We start from the raw sequence: 19,797 nt of genomic DNA, 5'->3' as shown, positions 1-19,797 counted from the left end.
TAGCATACGCAGCAGCTCCTCGCTGATGCTGGGTACAAGAGCAAATATTTTCAGAATGCTGGAGTGTGTTTGGAAAAGGCTCTCCACTTCTAAACAATGGCTCTGGGCTTTGCAGGCGTCACACAGAGCGGTGGGGTAGAGAGGGGTAGAGAAAATTCTCCTGGACACCACAGATCAAGGCAGATTCTGGACAGTTTGTTGTCCACTTTTCCATATTTGTGGATGCCTTTTATCAAGGGGAAAAGAGGTTTGAATCCCAAATCCTATACTCCTTGTAAACAAATGTAAAACCGCTGTGCTTCATAAGTCTCATGCATGGGATGTTTACTATTCCTGCAGAAATCGTAGCTTTGAAATCTGAGGGACAAAGAAGAAGGGATTGAAATCTCTATAAAATAAAGCATGTTCACAGCTTTAAATGTATTGTGGACTAACAGAGTATTTCCGGAGCCTCCATTCCTTTAAATAAAGTTGGCACAAGTTGAAAGGGAACCTTCCCCTTGTTTCGTTTTACAAGGCTCCCCTCTCCTCCCAACTTTTCCCCTTATGCTTGCAGGAATTCTTAATTTCCAACATGCTTATTACGTTCTTGCTGGGGATGTCTGCATTTCGACGCTTGTTGTTTGAACTGTACCCCCCCCCCCTTGCCCCGTCTATACGAATGTGGGAAAATCAATATATATTGGTCTTTCCTTGCTGTGAGTTGGTTGTGTGAATTATTGTTTCTGTTTGTGAGCGACTGGAAGGTTCTCTAAGGTCTCATTCGGTGCAAGACGGGACCTGCTTGAGAAGTTCTCTTTCTTCATGCCAAGGTTTTGAAGTTTTGCACTTCAGTTATGTCGCTAGCTGCACCTAACCTAGGGCTTCGTGGACTCATGTCAGGTGGCATTCAGTGTGGATTAAACTCCCAAGTTATTTCTTTGAAACATTACAATATATTGGCCTGCTGTACTGATTTGTGACCGTCATGTATGTTTCCACAAAGAAGGTCCCAGGCTGGATCTACAGCATCTCTGGTTAAAGAAACCGTAGTGCTGCGGGAATGGTGATTTTTCCAGCCATTTGTGGCTGGCATCTCAGAGGATCCTCTGAAGATGCCAGCCACAGATGGTAGCTAAACGGAGGAGAGAATGCTGCTAGAACACGCCATACAGCATCGAAACCACACAGCACCGATTCCGCCGCGGAAAGCCTTCGACAACATAAAGTGCGGTTTTAGCTTTAAATAACTTTAAAAGGAGCTTGATAGGATTTATGGAGGAGAAGTCGATGGCGTATTACCAATCTTGATCCTCTTTGATCTGAGATTGCAATGCCTTTTAACAGACCAGGTGCTTGGAGCGTAAAGTCGCGAGAGGCGCCATTGCTGCTCACATCCCGCATGTGAGTCTCCAAAGGCACCTGGTGGGCCACTCGCGAGTAGCAGAGAGCTGGACCCGATGGACTTCTGGTCTGATCCAGCTGGCTTGTTCTGCTCCACGCTCTTATGTGTGGATCTTGAAAGTTCTGCCACCGAGGTAACTGGCTGCTGCCAGCAGAGTAGGAGAACACTGACTCCATTATTTCTATTTTATTTGCTATTTTATTTATAATAACCTAATTTCCAATTTTAAAGCCCAGGTGGCTTGATAGGCTGATTCAGTAGAAGGCAGCTTCGTGGGACAGGGATGCTTAGGAAAGCTGCTATATAAATACTAATTAGTATCATTTTATGAAATATGTCTCTTAGTTGGGACTGCGGGGTGTGTTTCAGAATGCAGACTGAGAAGAAAGGGAAAATTGCTGTAGTTTCTAACCACTAATTAGGAATAAGATGTTGTGGTCCAGTGTTTGATTTGCCTCTGGCTTCATATCTGAGGTCAGCCCTAGGTAGTTCAAACGCCACCTTTCCCACAGACAAATGCTTGTGGTCATGGGCACATTCTCACCCGCTCTTTTTCATCTAGTGTTGTTGGGTTTTTTGCCCTCTTTTTTTTGCCCGGTAGTGGCCGAAGAAACGCGGTTCCGCAGAAGGTAATGTCAGGATCAGAAGCCCTACAATTGAAGGTTGCCTTTGAGGTGACTAAGGTGACCAGATGGTCACCTTCAGAACCGGACGGTGGGCGTCTCTGTGCGCTGCCAAGACGCATCTCGGCATTTGATGCCGTTTGGCGCCAGCACCCTGTCAAGCAGGGTGTTCACCCCAGAAGGCTGCCTCTGCGTCGCTGGCGAGCTTTCTTTGGTGTTGCCGCTCTGTGACAGGGCGGGAAACGCAGCCTGGTGAAGTTGCAGTGCTCTTTATGCCACGCAGGAGGCTGTCAAGAGCACTGCCTTTGCGCCTCTGTAGCAGTGCGCAGTCGCAAAACCCGGGATTATTGGGAAAACCCACAGGACGCGATTAGTTCTTTTCATGAATGTCCTACCAAAAGTGGGACGGATGGTCAGCTTATAGTAGACAGATAGACTTTATTTACGGTCAATGACCAAATACACCTCGAGGTGGAGAAAATCTCCTCAGAAAGCTGAGTGGAGAGGTAACATTATTATCACTGATCTGGATTTATATTTTTCAGTATGTGTTGTTTGGAGGCTAGGTGAGACACTTCCTCTGCATTTCAGCTAGAGATTGGGGCCTCTTCCACACACAAAGAATAATGCACTTTCACAATTGTTTGAAAGTGGATTTTGCTATTCCACACAGTAAAATCCAGGTTCAAAGTGGATTGAAAGTGGATTGAAAGTGCATTATTCTGCATGTACAGAAGGAGCCCAACAGGGGCCTGACCTTCCTATAACAACACTTGTATCTCTCTGGCTCTGCTTTTTATTCCCCCAAGTGCCTGGCCTGACTAAATGATTAGTCTAGTGCAGGTAAGGAACTTATGGGTACGGTGCTGCGGATGGCACTCAGAGCCCTCTCTGTGGGCACGCTGCTAAAACAGAGTTGCCTTAAACACACATCTAGGGCTATTGGCCTTGAGCTGCTAAATTACCATTAGCATTAAACCTGTTCCATAGTTTTTTGGAAGCAGTGGGTAACCCCTGTTCCCTGTTGCAAACCCCACCGATTTTCACAGTGCGAATCCAAAAGCACCATCCTTTACCTGAGTAAGCTCAGCTATGGGCAATGGGTTTAAGCTTTGAAAGTAAAACCCTCCTAGGTCGCAGATTCAATTCGCTGGAGTTTTGCACGGTTGTTTTCAAAACAAAGCCACCAACTACCACCAAGCTCCCGGCGCAACCGAGACAACCAATTTTTTTCTAAACTAAAACCCTCAGTATTCAGGTTAAATTCCCGTGTTGGCACTTTGCAATAAATAAGTGGGTTTTGGGTTGCAGTTTGGGCACTCGGTCTGGAAAAGGTTCGCCATCACTGGTCTAGTGTTTGTTTTTCCTCCCATTTTGAAATCAGCTGGGTGCTGTGGTTTCGCCATCCCCACTGGCCAGGGGACACAACTTAATGGTACGGAAAGTTTCCAGGAGAAGAGGGAAGGTGATTTTATAATTTGATTGTCATGGGCCAGCCAATGGAAAGCAGCCAGGCGTAAAGGCCACTCTTAGTGAGTTCAGAGCTAAGGCAGGCTTTGGAATGGTGGCTTTTTGTTTGTTTATTATATTTCCATCCTGCTTTTCATCCTGCGTGGAGTTCGAGGCAACAGATGTTGGATTCCCAGGAGGTTTCCCATCCTGGCATTGTCTATGCTCAGAACTGCTTAGCTACAGCAAGGTGGCCGTGTCGAGATTGCCCTCTAACTGCAACCAGCTGCCCTCCCCCCCACACCTTCTTTTGTCTCTGAATCATTACTTTGCGCCAGCCTCCAAAAAGATTTTTCACGGTGTCCTGTTGTTTGTCTCCAAGTTTTCCCTCAGCAGGAACCAGAGAATAAGATGCTACTGAAGGCTCTGGAGGCATCTGGTGCCCATTCCATTTGCCGTGTCTCCCTCCAGGGAAGGAAGTTCATGGTTCTTCCCTCCTCAGTTTAGTTATCACATCATCTCTGTGAGGAAAATCAGGCTAAGAGACAATAACTGGGCCAAGGTTACCCTGTAAGGGAGAGGTTTGAATCAATGTCTTCCTGTTTTTCCTCTGGTACTCGAGTCGCTAAACAACATTTTCTCCTTCTGAGGAGTCAGATAGATGCATTCTATAATTCGAAGAACAGGCACATCTCCCAGGCTCCGTATGATGTATGCTCTGTCTTCACTACATGGGTTCATAGGAATCTTTTAAGCATCTGTCCGGAAAAGCTACCAAATGGGCTAAACATACTCTGTATTAAAAGTAGGTTAGTATCAAGGGCTTTTGTGTTGAAATCCTTGGCATCAATGGTTGCAGGACAGGGTGTCTGACTGACAAGCCCATTTATTTTCAGACTTTGTTTCTCTGACACTGCTTCCGCTCCCACCCCCCCACCCCCGCCCAATGTTGCGAATCTTCTGTTCTGGGAAAGTGAATTGTTGTCAGATGTGAGATTCTCTTTTTCACAAGCTTGGATGGATTTCAGACTGAGAGGGATGAGCACAGCTTCCAGGAAATCCATCTGCACTTTTATGAGGCCCGTATAGACAATGCCAGCTAGACTGAAACTCTCCGTCTACGCATTTGCAGCACCGTGGCCAGTTAGCACAGTATGCTGAAGTTCCATCCCATCCAATGCGCACATTTTGTAATGATGCACCGGCAGTATATATTTCCTGCACTAAGCACCATTATGTGAAGGTACAGAAGGTACTGAACTTGGAGTACTGTGTCCAGTTCTGGTCGCCACATCTCAAAAAGGATATTGAAGAGATAGAAAAAGTGCAGAGAAGGGCAACGAGGATGATTGAGGGACTGGAGCACCTTATGAGGAGAGGCTGCAAAGCGTTTGGGACTCTTTATTTGGAGAGGAGACATCTGCAGGGATAAGTGATCAAAAGTCTATAAAATTTGCGCTGGGGTAGAAAATGCTGGACAGAGAGAAATTTTTCTCTCTTCTCACAATACTAGAACCAGGCATCCATTGAAAATGCTGGGGGGAAGAATTAGGACTAATAAAAGGAAACACTTCTTCACACAACGTGTGATTGGTGTTTGGAATATGCTGCCACAAGAGGTGGTGATGGCCACTAACCTGGATAGCTTTAAAAGGGCTTGACAGATTTATGGAGAAGTCTATTTATGGCTACCAATCTTGATCCTCTTGATCTGAGATTGCAAAATGTTTAACAGTCCAGGTGCTCTCGAGCGTCATTTTCCAGAAGGCCATGCTTCACATCCTACGCAGAGCTCCCCAAAGGCAATTCCTGTGGGGCTACTCTCATAGGGTAGCAGAGAGCTGGACTAGATGGACTCTGGTCTGATCCAGCTGGTTTGTTCTTATGTTCTTATGTTCTTATGTTCTTAAGGTCTAGAAACCCTGGTTTTTTAAAAACCGTTGCTCAGAATGGAGTCCTGCAGTGCTCCTTCTTGCCCTGTTTTTTATTTTTTAATAGTAAGATTACAATTTAAACCTGTGGTTAAAGATAAGTGTGATGTCATGAAAAACAGCTTCTGAAAACTGCACCTGTCCAGCGGCTCACCATCTTCATGTCCAGCTCAAATTACCCATAGCCAGGTGGGCGTCACTTGATATTTGCAGACAGTTGATGCATATCATAATACACAGAGTAAGCTAGACTAGGAAGTGTTAGGGGGGAACTGAATATGTGACTGGCAATATTTGACATCGCGTGACTGTTCTTTGCATCTCTAGTCTGTCTTCTCACTGTCATGTTTGTGTCCTGCCATAGTCATGAATAAAGAGTTACATGGATGGATGTTGTCTTGCTTTGGTAGATCTCTCTCCCTGGGGAGATCTGCCCAAACATGAGCACATTTTGACACTGTAAATATTTGTATTGGAACTGCCAGACAGAAATATACTTTAAGCACTTAGGATGCAAGCTTATGTACAGTTGTCGGCACTTAGCCCCACTTAAATCAATCAGAATGCCGCATTTCATAGTATGATGATTTCAGCCTTAAGTTTTATTTATTTTTACTGGGAGGTTTTTTTAAAAAAAAACCCTTCATTTTACAACTTCATTGTTAACTCCTGAGTGTTTCATTTGGGGTCGGTTAGCAGTCTGAATAAACAGATGTCTAAAAAATACCACATGGGCAGCTTAAGTGGATTTCACTACCTCAGACAGAAACATGGACCATCAAGTTTCTAGGCGTATTACTGTCAATTCATGTGCTCTGGTAATAAAATAAATTTTAATAAAATAAATAGTTCCTAGTTCTTTCCAGGCGATTATTTTCAATGTGGGAATGAAGCACAAGAACATTTGTCATAAAGCTATATACTCTCTTGGATGTTTTCTTGGCGGGGCAATCACGGTCAACAAAGGGCAGCGGGGTATTGTTTGATTTTGAGGAGCGATGCCAGCAAAACACAGGAACAAATTACCTGATGAATATATCAGGACTTGACTTCCCAAGAAAGGAGGTGATGTAACCTGGATCAGATGGGCTATTCTGGCATCTGAGGAGAGGGTAGCTTGGTGCTGGGGAGCCAAATGATTTCTGGCTTGCATCTGTGGCTGGCATCTTCAGAGGATCTGATAGTAGGATGCCAGCCACAGATGCAGGCGAAACGTCAGGAGAGAATGCTGCTAGAACACGGCCATACAGCCCGGAAACCACACAGCACCCCCGTGATTCCAGCCGTGAAAGCCTTTGACAATACAGAAGTAATTTTGTTCGTGGGTTAGTGTGTGGAGTATCTGTCAGAACTTTGAGCTTGTATAGTTCCTTTCAGGTGACAGAGAGCAGGTCAGGACTTGTCGGTGTTTGGTTTTGGTTGGGTTTATGTTTCAAAACCCATTTCCCCATCCTTGCAGAGCTTTTTTTTCAGATTAGATGGGAGATAGCTTTTATCTTTAAATGGGAAACTTCCCAAAGGAGATGTTTAAAGGTGTTGTGCAAAGATTTTTTGTTTCCTGTTTGAGGGCCGGGAGACAAATATATGCATACGTGTTAACCTGATTGCTATTTATACTTGTTATCTCCTCATGTATATGCTCAGTATCTTTACCACATGTTACCTTAGGGACCAGCGTGACATAATTTGGCAGCCAGTCAAGAATAAATTACTTCTGGATTCTCGCAGTTTCAAGGGCATATTGGGCACAGATGCTCAGTAGCAGAAAATCTGAGAGCTGGATTGACAAAGAAAGAGGGCAGTTAGCTCTACTGATCAGGGAGGCTGATTGGAAATCTAGCTCTTCAGAAACAGCACGATGATTGCAATGGAGAAAGAAAATTGCTTAGGCTTACATCTTCCATCCCCCAAACTACATGGAGCAAAAGTCTGCCTGACTTAGTCCTCCTTAAATTGTGCCTCTCTTCATTTCTGTGTTCCACCGAATGTGCTACTTCTTCAGGGATCAAGTGAAGGATGCGCTATAAATGCAAAGTAAGTGCCATGGAGATTTTTTTATTTGTAAGTCGCTTTTGAGGGTCACTTTTGCTGTTTCATTTAATGATTCACTGGTTGCATGACTGTTCGCTAGTACTGAAGAAATAACGTCACGCCAAGGCGGGAGGTGTCGCGCAAACTTGCATTTCTCCATGTTTTTGGTCCATTGTTTGAAATCCCTCTTCCTTTGATCCTTGGATATGTGCGTGTGGGGGGACATTCCCGATAAACCTAACATTGTGAAAATTGAAGCTTTTAAAGGTAGGCATAGCCATGTATGTGTTAATTCTAGATGGGTAACTACGTAGCAGCAAAATAAAGCAGAACTCTAGTGGTACCTTGTAGGTATTCATTCCAGCATCCTTGGAGGAGGGATGGTAGCATGATATGAACCGAACTCATCAGATTTCAGTAGGTAAGCAGGGTCAGTACTTGGATGGGAGACCACCATGCAAGACTTTTGCAGGGGAAGGCAATGGCAAAAAAAAAAACCCTTTGCTTCTCACTTGCCTTGCGAGTTCCTTGCTGGGGTCAATGTAACTCAGTTGCAACTTGATGGCATTAAGTCAGAGCTCACTTCATCAGATGCATGGCAGCGTGGTGTAGTGGTGACCTGGTGAAGTCAGTGTGGTGTAGTGGTGAAGAGTGGTGGACTCTCATCTGGAGAACTGGGTTTGCTTCCCCACTTTGCATATGAGTGGCAGACTCTAGTATGAAAAACCAGGTTCAATTTCCCACTCCTCTACATAAAGCCTGCCGGGTGACCTTGGGCTAGGCACAGTTCTCTCAGAACTCGCCCAGCCCCACCTATCTCAGATGATGTCCTTCATCGGCGTATGCAAGCGGAAGCGAAGTGTTTTTTTTTGCCGCTGCTTTGAAGTTCCCCGCATACAGCAGCAGTGATGCCAAGGAGGTTAAGAGCCCGCCCATAAACCCGGGCCGAACTGGGTTTGATTCCCAAACCTGAGTTTTATGCGCTTCAATCCTTCGTAATTCCGATTAGCCAGTCTGCACTCCCACCAATGCCAGCTGGGCGACCCCGGGCCAGGGCCAGCTTCTCGGAGCTCTCTCAGCCACCTCACAGGGTGTTTTGTTGTGAGGGGGGAAGGGCAAGGAGATTGTCAGCCCCTTTGAGTCTCCTGCAGGAGAGAAAGGGGGGATATAAATCCAAACTCCTCCTCCTCTTCTTCTTCTTCTTCTTCTTCTTCTTCTTCCTCCTCCTCCTCCTCCTCCTCCTCCTCCTCCTTACGGTAGAAAAAAGTAGGGTATAAAAATCAACTCTTCTTTCTGTTGGAATGGCGGTTGTGAGAATGCACTGCTGTGTTTCCCTCCCCCACTGCCATTGTAAATCCTAAGAATGAAACGCTGTATGCATCATACCTCCCATCCCATTTTCAGCTTTAGTATATAGAAGTGATCGGGGGTGATTGTTATCTCACTGACATAAGTCCCTCCTCCCTGTTAAATTTAATTTTAAGATTTTTTTTTCTCAACTCATGTACCACTTGCTTTGGAAAATCCCCAGGCAGCAAACAACCATTGCAGACAATAAAATCCAATCCATACAGTGCAATAAAATCAGTTTTCTGAAAAAAAACAACCCCCAAAGCACCATAAAAACAATTACAAATCCACAATAGCAGCACATTCTAATGAGATGTCACTTAAACTCTGGAGGGAAGCTACATATCCTTATATTTTCTCTTACCATTATTGGCATTTCCAGTGAGTCTTGTCTTCTCATAATGGGGCCGAAGTGCAATAACCTTTTAGCTTCTCTGGTTCACATTCACTTGAACTTAGAAATGCAAATCTGTTCTTTAGGTCATCTTTAAACTGTTCAGGAATGTTGCTTAGATTGCATTTTGGCACTGTGAAATTTTGGTGTTGTTTTTTTCTTCGGCTTTATTCTAATTTTCGATATTAACAATTCATGGTCTGTTCCACAGTCAGCTCCTGGTCTTGTTTTAGCTAGGAGAGTAGAGCCTCTCCATCTTTTGCTTCCAATTGTGTAGTTTCTATATTGGCTGTTCTAGCGTCATGCAAAGAATGGGGCGCCTGGATCAGGGTCTGTCTGATGACCGTAACATGCAAGAATGTCCCCATGGGAGGAAGTGTTTTCTGAAATACCATGCACCATGCCATTTATGACGATGATTTGTGATATAGGTGATGTGATGATGACTACCTACTTAGTAAGCACTCCCCAACATTAAAACCAGAGCAGGAATCGCTCAATGTGACAAGGTTGTTTTCAGCAGCATCTCAGTGGCAAGTATAACACATACACCTGTGCTTCAGAGAACAGTATCAAAGATGTGTAGAAACTGTAAGGGGGGGGAATTACTGGTGGTAGGGGGGGTCTTGCCACTGATGACCTTGTCAAGAAACTGAGTCCCTCAGTACAGGGAGCAGCAGTGGTGTAGTGGTTAAGAGCATGTGTTCTCTAATCTGGAGGAACCGGGTTTGATTCCCTGCTCTGCCACCTGAGCTATGGAGGCTTATCTGGGAATTCAGATTAGCCTGTACACTTCCACACATGCCAGCTGGGTGACCTTGGGCTAGTCACAGTTCTTCTGAGTTCTCTCAGCCCCACCCACCTGAAAGGGTGTTTGTTGTGAGGGGGGAAGGGCAAGGAGATTGTAAACCCCTTTGAGTCTCCTACAGAAGAGAAAGGGGGGTTATAAATCCAAACTCTTCCTCCTCCTCTTCTTCTCCTCTTCCTCCTCCTCTCAAGAGATTTTAAAACAAGAGATGAGTTTAAAAGTAGGCTGTTGCTTGAGATTCGCCAAAGCGGTGACCTTTTGCAAAAGAATCAGGTGCTGTGTGGAGGCAGTAACGCTTCTGATTCCTCTCTAGTGTCCATGGTTGAGATCAGTGGAGCCATATTCCAGTGGATTAGCAGATGATAAGCGAGCCTTTGTCGTCTCAGAGAAATGCGGGGAGATTTGGACCCGCAGACAACCTCTACCATTTTAGCTCACCAAAACTTCTAGTGTCACCACAGGTAACAGGGTTACATGATTGACATCACCAGCCATGGATCTGATTGGTCCACGGGCCCTGACCAACTCAGACCCCTGGCTGTAAGTTTAGGATTTTCGACTTAGTTTTTGTGTTCTCGGCGCCTTCACCATGGCTCCTTGATACACCTTTGGCCCTTGGGATTTCTTGCTGCTCAGACATGCTGACGCTCAGAAAGACTGGCCTTTTGAAAGCTGCGATGGTAACATCTATTATTTTGAACTGAGGTTGCTGACTATGTAGTTAGTCCTTTGAGGCTTAGCCTTTGTTATTGTAATTCTTCACTACTTATTGTTCTTACTGAAATATTCTTGCACAATTGTAATAAAACTGTTTAATTATATTTTGTGATGTTCTGTCTTCAGATGGCTTTACTCTAATTCCATTACCTAGGCTCGTGTGGCTACATTTACCTGGTTAACTGTTTTGTGAAACTCATGCTGCAAGTGGCCTACCTTGCAACGGTGACTTTCTTGACTTTAACCCCAGGCAGGTTAGAAGCTTGTCCTTTGACTTCTGGCTATTTGGGTAGTGAAAAGGGGCTGGTAGCAGTTAACAAGGCTGATTTGTGAGAGCTCATAACCCAGGGTTTTGTAATTTTGTATTTTGCTGACCCATTCCAAAAATGGACTACAGGTTTCTGACAGTCATCAACCCACAGAGTTTTGCCCAAATGCTTTATTGTTCTCAGTGTTGTCTAGTGTTGTCTAGGAGCAGCACTGTTGTCTAGGAGCAGCAGTGGCGTAGGAGGTTAAGAGCTCGTGTATCTAATCTGGAGGAACCGGGTTTGATTCCCAGCTCTGCCGCTTGATCTGTGGAGGCTTATCTGGGGAATTCAGATTAGCCTGTGGACTCCCACACACGCCAGCTGGGTGACCTTGGGCTAGTCACAGCTTCTTGGAGCTCTCTCAGCCCCACCCACCTCACAGGGTAGCCTGTTGTGAGGGGGGAAGGCAAAGTTGAGATTTGCAAGCCCCTTTGAGTCTTCTACAGGAGAGAAAGGGGGGATATAAATCCAAACTCCTCCTCCTCCTCCTCCTCCTCCTCCTCCTCCTCTTCTTCTTCTTCTTCTTCTTCTTCTTCTTCTTCTTCTTCTTCTTCTTCTTCTTCTTCTTCTTCTTCTTCTTCTTCTAGTGAAGCCTGGTGACTGGAGAAAATATGGGGAGTTTTGGTGATGGCCTGCCATCCCTTCCAGGAAAAACATGGAAGTAACATCATGCCTTTCTAGGAATCACCTGTTAAATCTCCTGGTAAAACCATAGATTTCCCCAGGAAGTGATATCATTTATCTCTAGGAATTGACAAAAACTTTCAGTAATTTTTGAAGAGGTGTGATATTGTTTCCGGGTTTTCCCCAGAAGTAATGTCATACCATCAGCTGGATAGTCCTTTTTAAAGTCTGGATCCAACCACCTCCAAGGTGATCTTCTGTTCTCACTGTGCACAAGTGTCCAAGGAACTGGTTATTGAGTTTCTGAAGGCACAGCCCCTTGTCATTGGTACTTTCTATAGTGTGCATCATCTTGACTACTGAGTAGGAGGCTTTGCCTCTGAAAATGCACTAAGCAACTGGAAGGGCTGCAGTCCAGTGGGAGAAAACATATTTTGCATCTAGAAGTGCTCAGGTTTAGTCCCTGCCAACTAAAACTTTTCAAGTAGCAGGTGTTGAATAAGGGCTTTCTTTGAGTCCCCGGAGAGCCATTGCAAGTTGAGAGTGGACAACATTGTGCTTCACCTGTTCATGTGTGTGATAGAAAGATTTTAGAACTGAGGGCCTAAATTCCAAGAGGGGGGGGGCATTCATATCCTAACACACCATTGTGTCTTCTTCTTACAAGGTTCACTTTAGCCTGTTGCTCCCTTTGATTGAGGCAGCGAAGTTCAGGAAAGAGCTAGACTGCTCAGTTAGGGTTTCCTGGCTTCTGCAGTGGAGTTAGCTGAGGTGGAGACACGTGGGTATATCTACCAACAAATGTATTACAAATGGGATCTCTTGGGACCTGGCCTTGTTGCGCTGCATAGTGTGCTTCACGTTTCATGTTTGTTTTTAATTATATACTCCGAGACTTGAAGAGGCAACCCAGCCTTCTGACAGATTTTATCTGCTGATTATTTTCACAAATTGTTACAGAGAAGGCCTTCGGGGCTGGCGTGTAGGTGGAGGCTTACTTACCTAGTCATAGATTGGATGCCAGGCGGTGGTGTCTTAACCTATGCTTACAAAGGCAGGTGCTGACAGATCCACCTAGGCCAAGGGAAACATGCTCACATTCTGGAGACTAACAGAGAAAACGGTAAAGAACAACCTTGGCGGGTTAGTTTTCCAGTGAAAACAGCCTGCTCTTTTCCCTTTCTTTCCTTTTTCTGTCAAGGTGGAACATTTGCCTGTATCCTAAGACCAAGCTCGTTCTTGCAACCTCGCATCTTAGGACTCTCAAGTGTTCTGCTCAAGGTGGTTTATTTTTTGTTTTGTTTTGGTTGGTTTGTCACTCAAAGCAACTATGTCTGAAGCGAAAAACAAATACTGCAGTCCCCCTTTTTTAACATTTAGGTTCACCAGTACTACAGCTGCCTGCCGGAAGACAAAGTACCCTACGTGAACAGCCCCGGGGAGAAAGCCCGCATAAAACAGCTTCTACACCAGCTGCCACCGCACGACAATGAGGTGAGTCATTTAGAAATAATTGGGGAAACATTGGCTTAGCGGACTTAGCATGGGACCGTGTTCTCTTTCTGATGTTGCTGCGGTGTGTCACAATTATCCAGTTAACTCAGCTTCTGGCCAATGTACTGTTAAAGAACTCTTACGTAAAAACCATGGGTTTGTTTTCCTGAGATCAATTTTTTCCCCATCCCAGCTGAGGATAGCAAATGTCTGATTTTCTACAGTAGAATTAAATTGGGTAGAAAGAAGCATAATCCTCAGATGATTTGGAGATGTACATTTATGGTGATGTACGTTTATCGTAACGCCTGTTCCATTGCCTGAATCCTGGTTCATTAAAGTACTTCTAAGACAATATAAACTATATGCCTGTAAAGTTTACCTACCGACAGGCACAGTAACTGCTTTCTTCCTTTCTGTAATTATTGCGGGTGTGTAGCGCATTCAAACTCTTCCCGTGTAGTTGTTTAAATTGTAGCTTTCCTATTAAACCAAACAAGACAAACTGTACAGATTTATGGCATCTACACCTTGTAAGTGAAAAGAACACTTTGATATTTGGGTTTCCACCTGAAAACCCCGTAGACCAAATTGTCAAAGTTATTTTTGTGGTGTGCCGCAGCAAGGCGTTGTTTAAGAGGAGGGAAGTCCTGAAGGAGATAAAGATGATGGAACCTGTCAGCAAGCAAAGAGTATTTCCGAAGGCCCCCCCCCCCCCCAATTACATGTTCCGTCTATCTCTCTGCTGAAGGAGTACAGCTGAGTAGAATAAGTTAGCTGTAAGGCTGCAAAGGTGAGGCTCTGACTGGAGCCATGGTTTTGATGACAGTGTGTCTCCATTCCTCCTTCGTCTCCTGGGATGGAAGAACTAATTTGCAGAGAAGAGAGATGCTTTTTTTTCCCAGGCTACCTGCTTGAATCTGAGGTTCCTTATGCTATTTAGAACAGGCACAGAACATCATAGCTTTCCAGTTTCTTGATTTTGGAGCCTGAAGAGAAATACTGTGGGGTAGCAGCCCATAGCTAAGCTTTCTACAGGCCTCAACCCGTGGCGGGGTGGGGGCAAGGCCAGGAGATACATGATTTTGGAGATTTGTACTTTTCCATTCAAAAATAGACAAAATGGCTTACAAATCCCATTAAGGGGCCTTTGAAGTAAGGCTGGCTTTCACTTCCTATGTTCAGGAGTTCATATCTTCTGTTGCAAATTGCTACAGAAATAAGGGATTGCAGCAGACCTCAATATATCATGTAGGGTCATAGGGCTGCCAACCGGATGGTGGGGTTTGAGCTTCTCCTGAATTACAGCTGATCTCCAGACAATAGATGGAAAAATGGCATCGCATCCCTGCCAAACTTCCTCCCTTCTCTCTGGGCACTGTCCACAGATCTCTAGGAATTTCCGAAGCCTGAGTTTGCAACCTACGTAGGTGGTGGGGGTTCCATTTGGAACGAGGCACTTGCCTACAGTGCAATCCTAAACAGAGCTGCACGCTTCTAAGTTCAGTGAGCTCAGTGGGGTTGGAATGTTTTAATTATATTTAGGATTGGATAATGCCAATAAAGGCTTTGGAATTGGTATTTAGGATTGCATTATGAAAAATGTAAAGGACAGGGCAGACATATTTGCCCCAGGGGTCCCAATTACAGCAGCCCTCTGGCGAGTGATAGCTGCCGAGGGCATAATATGTAGAACCGCTTAGTGTAGGGATTATTGCTACAGGGTTGAAGATTTCTATTGGACATTTGCATAACATTTCTATAAACTGTTTTGAGCACCATCTATGACAGAGAACACAGCCAAAAGATGTTTGAATGAAGAAATGATCACATTCATTCTTAAATCTGCAGATCGTAGATGCTAATCCTACTTCTTCTTTTTTTAAAAAAACCCAGCCCTAATGAAAAGGCTATTAAAAATAAATAGGCCCTATGGGTGTGGTGGAGAACAAGAAACTGAAATACCGGCCAGGTGGCAGCTCTGCAGAGATGTGTAAAATTACGTGCGCAAAAACAGAAGAGTCTTTAAAGCTCTCGTGCCAAAAATAAATATAATTTTTAAAGACATGGGGAGTGAAAAAGAAATTGGTCAGCATATTCCCAGTTAACTAATACGATAAAACTGGGTTTTGCACCAACACCAAAAAACTAAAAGCCCATTCCCCCCCCCCCCCCCCAATAAGTTTCCCTCAGTTTGAGACCATGCCAGTCTCTAAGGCGGATTTCGCATGGGCCAAAAACAGCGGTGTGAAAATGGTGTGAAAACAGTGTAAACCCTTTTCCAATGTTTTAGACCAGGGGTAGGGAACCTGCGGCTCGAGAGCCGCATGTGGCTCTTCTGCCCTTGCACTGTGGCTCCACAAGCCGAGCCGCCGGCCCCATCCTTGCCCACCCTGCAGGCAGCAGGGCGGGCGCACCAACTGCCCACGGTTGACTGGGCCGCGCTGCGGGCTTCCCCTCTCGCCCGCCCCGTTGGAGCAGGGCAGGCGCTTTCCCGGCGGCTGGCGAGGCTGAGCCGCCGGCTTCATCCTTGCCCACCCTGCAGGTAGCAGGGCGGGCACATCCATGCGCTTCTCAGAATGAGCGGAGTAAAAGGTAAAAAAAATCCTATATATATAGTGTTATCTTTATTTTAAATGTCAAAAATTATTTGTGGCTCCAAGTGTTTTATTTTCCCATGGAAAACGGGTCCAAATGGCTCTTTGGATGTTAAAGGTTCCCTACCCCTGTTTTAGACCATTTTGCACTGTTTTCACACCGTTTTCAAGCCGCTGTTTTTGGCCCATGCGGAATCCACTTAAGCACTGCAGTCAAGCTGAGCATCTGACAAGCTGAGCAGTCTTGGTTTCCCTTATTCATTTGTTTATTTGTTGTCCTATTATGTTTATGTGCTGTTTTGCCCCTTGTGGGCATATTGAGCATATTGATGGTGACTTCGGCTCTTGTTGATAATTATTAAATTGTGAACTCATTCTTCAAGAGTTCAAGGTGACAGCTGGCAAGGAGCAACATCAGAAAGTCCAATCCCTGGAGACTCTCACATTTCCCCTTTCAAGTGCATAGATGCAATGTTTTTTTTTCTGAAGAAAGCTGTGGGGAAATGTGAAAGTAACAAATTTTAAGTAGGCTATAGTTTAGCACATTTAGCGTATGGAAAGACAAAATTTCTCTGCAAACAAGGCTTTGAATAGCTTGTGAAAGGACAGGGAGAAGATCTGATTTTGAACTGAAACCTCACTGTTTGAAAAAAAAAAGTAGACTTATTAGGTCAGAAGTCCCAAAGACCAAGTAATCTTCTGTTGTGTATTATATTAATACAAAATGACCTAAATGACCTTCTGCTTAACTTTGAACTAAATAGTTCTGTTATACTCTGCTCTACATAAAGATAGAATCATAGAGTTGGAAGAACTAACACCTATTAAAGGTTTCTGAAATCTGAGAGTTGAAAGAGACCCTGAGGGCCACCAATCCCCTGCCATGCAGGAACACATAATCAAAGCCCCCCTGACAGAAGGCCATCCAGCCTCTCTTTAAAAACCTCCAAAGAAGGAGGCTCCACCATACTCCGAGGTTCCAAAATCCAGAAACTGGAAAGCTATGATCTTCTGTGCCTGATTAAAAGCCTCCAAAGCAGGAGCCTCCACCACACTCTGAGGTAGTGCTTTCCACTGTCAAACAGCTTACCGCCAGGAAGTTTTTCCCAATGGCCCCTTCCGCACACTCAAAATAATGCGTTTTCAAACCACTTTCACAACTGTTTGCAAGTGGATTTTTCCATTCCACACAGCTTCAAAGAGCACTGAAAGCAGTTTGAAAGTGCATTATTCTGCATGTGCGGAATGAGCCAATGTTTAGGTGGAATCTTTTTTCCTTCACCTTGAACCCCATTACTCCTGGTCCTAGTCTCTGGAGATGATTGTAGATATATATTCCTCCGCCACAGAAGACAGCATGTCGGACCTTCTTTGTTGTAGAAAGCTCTGCCTGGGTCCTGGTGCCTATCTAGCCCTGTTACCCCCTCCCCCATCTATTTGAAAGTTTGAAAGTAAAAATACATTTTGGCATAAATGCTCTTGTATCAAAATACCATGTTCAATAATGCACAAAATAAAGGTTTTGACAAATGGTGTCAAAATGAATGATAATTCTCATATTCGTTCAGGACTATATTCTAATGTGGAAGCGTGCAACTTTGTCAACCACTGCACCTCAACTGACTATCATCTTTCTGTGGAACCCTAAATAGGGTTACAGTTGCCCTGGCTACATTATCAATATCTGCCAATAAGTCAATAGGGGTTTGAGTGATGTGGGGTTGCCCCGCTATTACAATTTATCTCCAGATGACCAAGGTCAGTTTCCCCGGAGAAAATGGCTACTTTTGATGGTGAGTTCTGTGGCATTATACCCTGATGAGGTCCCTCCCCAAGCTTCACCCCAAATTTCCAGGTATTTCCCAACCCAAGAGTTGCCAAACCTAACGTGAAGTAAAAAACCAGTTCTCCCAGAGGCTCCCAAGACTTTTACACTGTGAGGGCGAGACACATCCTTTTATACTTCAAAACAACATATGCAGTTCTAAAACTATGGTGTTGGAAGAGGCTCAAAAGCAATTCAATCCGTGGTGGCGAACCTTTGGTACTCCAGGTGTTATGGACTACAATTCCCATCAGCCCCTGCCAGTATGGCCAATTGGCTGTGCTGGCAGGGGCTGATGGGAATTGTAGTCCATAACATCTGGAGTGCCAAAGGTTCGCCACCACTGCCCTATATAGTATTGTCTGCAGATGTTAGCCCGTGTATCATTGGGGCCTAAGGCCTTGGTGGCGCTTTTAAGGCCTTATCGGATCCCTTATTTCTAAGTTAAACCCAAGAGATCAGGTTCAAGGAATGATATTATTAGCTTGCTACATGTCATTAAAAGTGGTCAAGTGTGCATTATATGCCAGGTTTCAATAAATGAAACACCTTTTTGAAAGCAATTATTACCATCTTATGTCTCCTTAGAAGCCCTGCTGAGGGTCAAAGAAACCTCTAAAACTATATTCCTTAGAACTTGGGGCGGGATGTGTGAGAGAGAGAGGGGGGAGGGGAGGTATTAAGGGGGAATTGGCCAAAATTGCTCTCATAATATAAGAAATATACATGCATCATTCATAAAGCAAAGGCAACGTTTTATTTCCTGCCTCAAAATGTCTTAAAAGGTTTGTTTGGAAAGAGCCCATTTCAATCTGGTTTCAGGCCTGGGTTTGAAACCAATATGGCTCTCATTTAATTCCTGGATGATCTTCATGCAGAGTTGGACAGGTGACAATTTTCTTTGTTGATACTGTTGAACCTTTCAGTGACCTTTGATACAGAAAATTCTTATGCACCCACATGAATATGGAGTTGGTACGAAAGACCTTGGTGGTTTTACTCTTTTGTGTGTGATTGAACCCTGAAGGTGGACTTTATCTTGTGGGGTACCATAAGATTCTATCCTCTCACCCATAATCCTTGTGGAGTATGGTTTCATCAATACACAGATGACACCCAGCTCACTATTTCATTACCCAAACCTCCAAATGCATATGTCTTGGTTCTGAATCAGTGCTTTGAGGCTGTGGTCAGGTAGCTAAGGCAGAATAAGCAGAAACTAAATCCAGACAAGACAGAGATAATGCCGATGGGGAAGGCTGATGTTCTAAAGGGACTGACTCCACCCGTCCTAGATGGAATGATTTTGGCATTTTCAAAACAGGTAAAACTCTTGAAGTGCTCATGGATCCTGCCTTGCTGTTTGAAAAACAGGTTGGCGTGGTATGCAGGAACACCTTATATCAGTTGTGTCTGATTGACCAGCTTTTTTGCTACACAAATATTGCTGATCAGGCCACACTAATCCATAATTCTGTAACCTCATAGTTGGATTACTCTACATGGGACTGCCTGTACATCCCAGGAACTACAACTGATCCAGAATGCAGCAGCCCAACTGTGATCAGCCCAACTATTGATTTGGATACAGTGGAGTTGGCATTTGTGGAATAGGTTAATATTGTGGGGGGTGCTCATGGCCTTGCTGTTTGAAAGCAGCTGGCGCTGTTGCCAGGAGTTCCTTCTGTGAGGTGTATCAGGCTTGTTAGCTCTCTTGATTGTAAGTCTCAGCTGACCTGGTTATGCTATTTTATGTTTTTTTTTAGTCTCATGGCTGCACTACTGTAATGCACTCTTCCTGGGGTTGTCCTTGAAGACCATCCAGAAACTAAAGTTGATTTAGAATGTAACAGCTTAATGATTGTCAGTGGCTCGCTGACAAAAACACATCTAATCTATTTTAGAATAGCTAAATGGGAGCCAGTTTCCCAGTTTAATTCAGGGTGCTAATTATGACCTTTAAAGTCCTTTATAACCTATGAGTCACATATTGGAAGGGAAGGACAACGTCTCCACATAGCCTTCTGTGTACCAGTTATGGTCTCCAGGCACCTTCTGCCTGTCCTGCCGATCAAAGTTGCCTGTCTGGTATTCATCAGAGCCTGTTAGTTTTCTGTATCTACTTCCACCTTCTCAAACAGGCTGTCTAGGAGATGAGGGTAGTCCTGCCCTTAAAAAAGTTATAGGAGGTGTTGTGAGGCTGTTTTATTTGCTAGGGCTTTTGAGGTTGGACCTGCAGACATTTTCTGTGGTGGTGGTACT

At 44.5% G+C, this 19,797-nt stretch overlaps 1 protein-coding gene across 2 annotated transcripts in view; it reads left to right on the top strand.

Annotated features, from left to right (window-relative positions):
* The window catches only part of PRICKLE2 (prickle planar cell polarity protein 2), a 363,321-nt gene that overhangs the window by 262,384 nt on the left and 81,140 nt on the right, over window positions 1–19,797 (top strand). For both annotated transcript variants that reach the window (XM_048489885.1, XM_048489886.1), the window contains one exon: window positions 13,000–13,113. In XM_048489885.1, the coding sequence (XP_048345842.1) occupies window positions 13,000–13,113 (114 nt within the window). The remainder of the gene's footprint in view (window positions 1–12,999; window positions 13,114–19,797) is intronic.

This window comes from Sphaerodactylus townsendi, linkage group LG03 (assembly GCF_021028975.2).
Source record: "Sphaerodactylus townsendi isolate TG3544 linkage group LG03, MPM_Stown_v2.3, whole genome shotgun sequence".
Classification (NCBI taxonomy): domain Eukaryota; kingdom Metazoa; phylum Chordata; class Lepidosauria; order Squamata; family Sphaerodactylidae; genus Sphaerodactylus; species Sphaerodactylus townsendi.
The sequence above is the reverse complement of the archived record's forward strand: the minus strand, read 5'-3'. Positions and strand labels throughout refer to the sequence as shown.